This window comes from Chinchilla lanigera, unplaced genomic scaffold (assembly GCF_000276665.1).
Source record: "Chinchilla lanigera isolate Chin_1 unplaced genomic scaffold, ChiLan1.0 scaffold00048, whole genome shotgun sequence".
Classification (NCBI taxonomy): Eukaryota; Metazoa; Chordata; class Mammalia; order Rodentia; family Chinchillidae; genus Chinchilla; species Chinchilla lanigera.
The window spans coordinates 15,154,056-15,162,133 of NW_004955449.1; the positions used below are offsets into that span (position 1 = coordinate 15,154,056).

An 8,078-nucleotide genomic window follows, 5' to 3' on the forward strand; every position below is an offset into this window, starting at 1 on the left:
ATACATAGCTGTCTAACTACTAAATGTTCGTCAGCTAGGACAATAAAGGAGGGTTAAGAGGAAAAAGACTGGAAGGAGTGACCAAGTACAAGAACAACAGAGAAGAAAACACAAATGAGAGAGAAGCTCCGAGGGGCTGGGGAAAGCTAATTCTAATGTAGTACAAACAGTGAAGGTATTCAGTTCTGGGCCTCAGTTTTGACAGTATTTCAATGAGCACATCTTTTAAAACATTTTAAAAATAGCATTGTGATAATTAAAGTGTTTCTTTTTTCCTCAACAGATATGGAAAACAGAAATAAGAGAGAGCGCCCATTCATGAAAATTCAGAGAAATGCTAGCTCAGGTATCTTTTCTACATGCAACTCTGTTTTATGACTGATAGTGCATTGTGCGGTTTGAAAATGAAATAATGTTGGAATGCTGATTTCCAAAATTTTAATAAAGAAAAGTTCATTTTATGGTTACATTGAGTGGTTACACTGAGTGGTCCCTTCTAGTGGGTCTGCTTTAATCTTTAACAATGGCCAGGACAATCTTGCTTCCTTCACTGGGCTTCTTCTGTAGTTATTTGGAAGATTCTTACAGTTATGTGATCCATGATTTCTTTAATAAATCCTAATTACTTTGTGTAGCACAGATTAGTTATTCATATAATTGAGACTAAAGTACATGTTTTGCTTGAATTACTCAGGTTATTACATTTTACGTACACTAGTCCTTAGTGTATCTTCTACCTATGTTTCACTTTATCAGTAAGGTTAATATCATACTAAACTATGACGCTGGGTACATTTGGGAGGAGAATACCCATATAGTCTACATAATTATATTCTTGTTTTACCTATTTTATATTTAGCTTTCAGTTTTAACCTTTTATCAAATTTAATTATTTTGATTTATCTAAGCTAGAAGAGCAACAATAATTTAAGAATCTATTTGTGTAATTTGATTACTGAAGATGTGGTACTTAAATATTCACAGTTGATACCTAACACATTTTAAATAAAAATAATGGCTTAGCAGCGGTCATTGTTGGCATTATAGTTTTCTAAAATCCCCACTATATTAACTCCCATGGAATTATTTTCTCCCTGGTGTTTTAGAAGTCATGTTATGCAAGGAAGATAGTGGCAGTATTGGAAGAGCTTCTAGAAATAGAGGTTAAAATATATTATGAACATTGTAAAAGAGTACATCTTCTATGCTTAAAAAATTTAGCAATAAGATATGAAGGAAATATTTTCCAATTAACTATATTTGAGTTCCAGTAACATGATACTATTTCTTTCTCATTTTTCTTTACTTATGATGAATAGATAATCTGGTATTCTGCATGAAAAGTGGGATGAGCAGAATCAAGTACAAGCCAGCGGACTACCAACAGTTACGTGCGTTAACCGAAGCCAAGAAATTAGCTTCTGCTTCTTTAGAGCAAAAGGTTGGAAGCTGTGTGTCTGTACAGTGTTTTTTCCTAGTTTTGGGAAATGGAATTTCGAGGAAGCATATGAATATTTACATTACACATGCGAAAAGAAATGGCTGTCTAAATGGCTCTTAGACTCTCCCAACTATTAATAATAGTGAACAGCAGCTAGCGCTTACTGAATGTTCTCAGACTCTGTTCTATAATTTGCATGCAGTATTCATTTAATTTGTATAACACCTCTATGAGGCTTAAATTTAACTTTGTTTCTGAAAAGGTGGTTATTTTCAATAATTTACACCTTGATCTAAAAAATAAAAACCGCTAAAGAGTGCCAGTCATGGATTATTATCTGACTTAAGGCTCTTCAACCCGGGGTAAAAGTACCCTTAGTTTCTCTCTATTCGGGAATTTTCTTCATTGCTGAAACACATATCCTATGCCAAGGAAAGGTCACCTTGGGACTTGTTCAAATAATACAGTTTATTAAAAGTGGCATTTTTCATTGTTTCCTTGTATAGAAAAACTGTTTTAGTGAAGCAATACATTAATTTACAAGTTTTCATTTTTATTTAAAATGCTCATATTTTGTGAGTTTTGCATGGCTTTTCATTGTTATCTTTTTTATTTTTGACTTTTTATTACCACATGTTTGTAGCACATGCAGTTTACAGTCATCTTTGTGAGTGGTTACATATACATGCAATTATTATCATTTTTAATGATTTATGATCCAAAGTACATTTGATATCCTATTTTAGAGAAATTATCATATACCTATAAGTTATATCCCTTTAAACTAATTTGAAAAGTAGGTTATTATTTGTTTCAGATTTATCTGTAACATAACTTCATGTTATGAAAACACCCAAAGAAATTTCATAGAAAAAAGTCACAGAACTGTCACCCTAGTAAAACTGTGTGCATACCTATGACTTATTCTCATCCTTTGTACACTAGTGTGCAAATACATACATATATAATTATAAACACTTACTACAGATCCTATTTTCTGCCATGATAAGCACAAATGTGAATCCTATTTACATTTCTCTTTAACCTTTTATATTATTTTATATTATTTTTATATGATATTTGATAGCTCCAGTCAAATTTTAATCATGTGCTTACCATTAGTCTTGAAGATACAATGGTGAACAAAATGTAACCCTTAGCTCCATGTAATTTACTATTTTCTGAGAAAATAAAAGGTGTCAATATTTATTAAATAAATCTGGAAATAAACTATATTAAGTATAAACTGTAATAAAACATAATTTTTGTGTGATTGTAAATTAACAGGACACAGTCCTGACTGTGTGTGTAGGAAAGGCCTTTCTGGGGCAGTAGCATTGAAATCAAAATCTGAAGGCTAATAAAAATTAACTAAGCAAAAACTGGAGTGATAAATATTATACTGCACTCCAAATAGAAAAAGGTGCATGCATTATTACACTTTGATTTATTTGGGTTTACCCAATTTGGTGAGGTTGGAAATCCTACTATGGTAAAATTCCTCATGCACACAAACATTTCCATATTTTAAAATTCAGGGAAAGAAATATGAAATATTTTAGTGTTTTTAAGACTTATTACTATATTTCTCTCTCAAGGGATTGTTTCAATAAAAGATGCCAACACAAGCATATCTTCTACACATTGTCAATATTGGAACATGTACATAAATACTGCTAATATTATCCATGCATTCATCTGAGATATCCTAAAAAAGATATCCTAAGATGGCCTTAAACTCATGGAGATCCTCCTGTCTCAGCTTCCTGAGTGCTGGGATTACAGGTGTGTACCACCACACCATGCTGTTTTAAAGTATTTTTGTACTGTCTCTTTTTCTCTGCTTTTAGATAAGTGAGAATCAAATATGTCCTGGGTATTGCATAATAGCATTTTCTTTTTTTTCTTCATTCAGTTTAAATTATATGTGGATTAAGAAATATGTTCAGGAATGTGCTTTTGGAGTTTTCCCTTCTCATTTAATTTGTAGGTGGCAGTGGACATTTTGCTTGTAATTTATTTTGTAAGATGTGAACAATTCCTAAATAGAACATTTTTTTCAAAGACTCATTGTTTAAATGGAATTAAATAAAGCTCCTAAGTTTATTGTTAAAGTATCATGGATGCTAATATACCAAACAGTCTATCCTACCTGCACTATTGTTATAACATGAACGTTGTTATTTTACTTATATTATTATAAATTTTACTAAAATATGTGTTGGCTAAAAAAGAATGTGTGATTCTTCCTAATATCACATAGCTAACACATCGTCTCTTAATATTTGTATTAATTATCACTATTTTCCTATTTATTTTGCTATTTAAATGTGCTAATTTTTCTACACATAAAATTAACAGTTTTAAGAATCATTGTTAGTTATTGCAGGGCTTTCTTCTGGCAATATTAAATATATTTAAACTGACTGAAAGGGTATTAACATTTAAGATAAGGAGAGTGTTACTCCGAATTACTACTTAGAATAAATAGCTGCTTGCCTTCTATTACTAGTACTATTGTGCTCATGCGGTGTGATGATCATCTATATACTCACTGGGTCATTGATCATGATCGATTTCTGGATGCCAGATGGGACACCAAAGTGGACACTGAGTCTTTCAAATCCTGAGGTTGAATGTGGAGACATGTAGCAGATCTGGGCTGAAAGTTGAAGCCACTTTTTGGTACATTGCAGATAACTGTGGATGAAAATACTAACGTGACTGTATGGTAAAAGCCGTATCAGAAAGGAAGACCTCTGAAATCAAGCAATGTTGCTTACCACCAGCTCTAAGCCCCTTCAGAGGCCCCTTCCAAAAATGCCAACATTAAGAACTGGCTTATTTTTTGAGTCCTTTTCTAGACTACAAAAATTCATCTTTATTCCCAACTTATTAAATATAAAAGGAATATTTACAATTATTTTTATTTCAATTTTCTTGCTTGTCAAGATGAATATTTCTTCTTGTCTAACTCAGGTATTAGCTACTAATTCTTTGTTAAAACCTCATACAATGGAAAATTGTAAACATGAAAACTTCATTTGAATGGGATAATCAATCTCTATGTAACATCATCCAGCTTCAACTTTTGGTCATGGTTCCATTGTTCCAATCCCATCCATAAACTTCCCTCTGTATTAAATTGTTCTCAAGCAAATCTTCAACATGATCATAATTCATCCATAAGTATTTCAGCATGTAACTCTAAAATATTAGAACTCAAAAGCCCTATTATTCTGTTACCTTATCTAATGTCATCAGTGTTAAATTTCCCTGAAATTTTTACGAGTTTATATCAGCATCTAAATAAGATCCATATGTTGTAGTAAGTTTTATTTGTTAGATTTCATCTTTCATCTTCTTGCGCTTTTATAATTTAGTTTTTGAATAAATTGCATTATTTATCCTTTATATGGTAGTTCTCTCTTTAAATTTTTTTTTTTTTGTGGTACTGGGGTTCAAACTCACAACCTTGTGCTTGCCAGGCAGGCACTTATGCCACTGAGCTGTATCCCCAGCCCCTCTTTAAAAATTTTTATTGGTACATATTTGTAGTGCATGATGTTTTACATTCATCTTAGGAAGTAGGTACATGTACTTAGCATATCTTGATTCATTTTACCCCACTTTCTCTCTTATCCCCACCCGATGTCTAGACCCCCTTTTCCCGGCTTCATTTTAATTCATGTTTGCAGCACATAATGATGACATATATTGTGGGTTGTTGGAATGTATACATCACACATCTTAATTCTTTTTTACATACATATTTGCAGTGCATAATATTTATTTTCTTTTTGTGGAGTTGGTACATGTACATAATACATCTTTTTTAAAAACTGAAGTGATTTTTCATTTTATTTTAAAGAGAAAAAAACAGTAACAAAATAACAACAATGAAGACAAAAACAAAATCATACAAAAACAATAAAAGTGATATAGGATTTCAAAACAAGATGACAGGAATTAATGATGGTTATTGTATTACATATTATTATCTTCAATGAAGTTGCTCAGATTACCAGATGTAAGAATGCAAGATTGATCAAACAATTAAAGATAATAATAAGTAATAAAAAATTAGAAATGATATAGGGCTTAGTTAAACAAGATGGTAGGAATTCAGCAATGGTTGTTATATTGCATATTGCTGTCTTCAAATTAGTTGTTCAGATTACCAGATATAAGCTTGCAAAACTGGTCAAGAAAAAAAATTTAAGCATTAACTGTTCCTTAAAAATTAATGTTATTGGTACAGTTTAGATATACATAATGATCACATTCATCATAGGGAATTTGTACCTGTACATGATATATCTTGATTCTCCTTTTACCCTAACCCCCACCCCTCTCTGCCCCTCCTACTTACAAGATCTTTGTTTCCATTTTTTCCCTTCTATTCTCTTTTTATTCTTTTCCCTTCCTCCCTTGTCCCTTCTCCCCTCTCCTGTTCCCCTTCCCATTGGAACATTTTCCAATCTCTGTTTTACATTTTGGTTCATATTTACCCTTTCAGTTTCTCACACCACCCCAACAATGTGACATTTAAACGTGTGTCCAATTTATTTCACCTAAGAATATGGTCTCAAGGTGCATCCATTTACCTAGAACTGTCTCAGGTTTACCCTTCTTTATGGCAGAGTAGTGCACCATTGTTTTTTTAAAAACCAGATCATCCTTATCCATTCACTGGTTGATGGGCATCTGAGCTGTTTCCAAGACCTAGCTATTACAAATTGTGCTGCTATAAATATGAGTGTGCATATATCTCTGTGGTATGATACTTTTAATTCCTTTGGGAAGATACTAAGAAGGGGAATAGTTAGGCCAAATGAGACCTCTTAGTTTTAGTTTTTTGAGGAATCTTTACACTGATTTCCACAGTGTTTGTACCAGTCAGCACTCCCACCAACAGTGGAGAAGGGTTGCTTTTTTCCTCACAGCCCCACCAACATTTGTTATTGATTGACTTCTGATAATAGCCATTCTTTCTGGGTGAAACAGAATCTCAGTGTTGTTTCCATTTGCATCTCTCAAATGACCAGCTATGATGAACATCTTTTTCATATATTTATTTGTACTTCTTCATCTGAGAAATGTCTATTCACCTCAAGTGCCCATTTTTGGATTGGGTCTTTAAATTTGGGGAATCTGAGGGTTTTTAAAAAAATTCTTTATGTATTCTAGATATTAGTCTTTTGTCTGAAAAATGGCTGGCCAATTTTTTCCCCACTCTGTGGGTTGCCTCTTCACTCTTTTGTTGGTTTCTTTTGCTGTGCAAAAGCTTTCTAATAACATGAGAGCCTTGTTGTTGATTCTTTGTGATAGTTCATGTGTAATTGAGGTTTTCTCTGAAAAGTCTTTGTCTATGCCTATGTCTTCAAGAGTTTTACCTATTCTATCTTCCAGAAGATTGTTTCTGTTTTAATATTTAGATCCTTGATTCATTTTTATTTTAGTTTAGTGCATGGTGAGCGATATGGGTCTAGTTTTACTCTTCAGCATGTGGAAAGCCAGTTTTCCCAGCACCATTTATTAAAGAGGCTATCTTTGTTCCACGGAAGATGTTTGGCTCCTTTGTCAAAGATAAGATGTGTGAACATCTTTTAATCTGTTCCACTGATCCTCAGGTCTGTTTTTTGGTCAATACCATGTTGTTTTCTTTCTTTCTTTCTTTTTTTTTAATCACAGTATCTTTGTAGTATAATTTCAAGTCAGGGATTGTTATACTCCCTGCTATGCCTTTGTTGCCTAGGATTGTTTTTGCTATTCTAGGTCTCTACTAGTTTCAAATGAATTTTAAGATTGTTTTTTCTATTCTATGAGATATGTTTTTTCTATTCTATGAGGTATTTTGGTAACAATTGCATTAAGTCTATGTAGCAATTTCAGAGGTATGGTCATTTTCACTTTATTTTTTTCTTTCTACCTAAGAACAAGGAATATATTTCCATTTTGTGATATGCTTTTTTACTTTTTTTTTTTGGAGTACTGTGATTTTTCAATGTAAAGGTATTTTACTTCCCTCATTAGATTGATTCCTAACTATTTCTTCTTTTATGCTATTGTGAAAGTTGTGGTTTCCCAAATTTCCCTCTCAGTGAGCTTATTATTTGTGTACAGGAATGCTATTGATTTTTGAGTGTTAACTTTGTATTCAGTGATGCTACTGAATTTGGTTATTAAATCTAGAAGTCTTGTGGGGGGAATTTTTAGGGCCTTCTATGTAGAGTATCATGTCATCTGCAAATGATGAAATTTAACTTCTTCCTTTCCTATTCTCATTCTTTTTGTTTCTTTCTGTTGCCTAATTGTTCTGGCTAACATTTTCAGAACTATATTGAATAGAAGTGGTGATAACAGAAATCCTTGCTTATTCCTGATTTTAGAAAGAACGCTTTCAGGTTGTGACCATTTAATGTGATGTTGGCTGTTTGTTTGTCAGAGATGGCTTTTATCAGATTGAGATGAAGACATCCATTCCAATTTTTGGTAGGATTTTTATATAATTTGGAGCTCCAATATTTGGTGCATACATGTTTATGATTGTTATCTCATCCTCTTGCAGTTTTCCCCTGACTAGTATGTAGTGACCTTCTTTATCTCTTTTGATTGTTGTCAGTTGGAAGTTTAC

The 8,078-nt window shown here is 32.5% G+C and overlaps 1 protein-coding gene across 3 annotated transcripts in view; it reads left to right on the plus strand.

The window, feature by feature from the left end:
• Nucleotides 1–310: 310 nt before the first annotated feature.
• Nucleotides 311–8,078, plus strand: part of Ccdc148 (coiled-coil domain containing 148) — a gene marked incomplete in the record, with an annotated part of 117,559 nt that continues 109,791 nt past the window's right edge. For all 3 annotated transcript variants that reach the window (XM_013518715.1, XM_013518717.1, XM_013518718.1), the window contains 2 exon segments: nucleotides 311–346; nucleotides 1,320–1,441. In XM_013518715.1, the coding sequence (XP_013374169.1) occupies nucleotides 319–346; nucleotides 1,320–1,441 (150 nt within the window).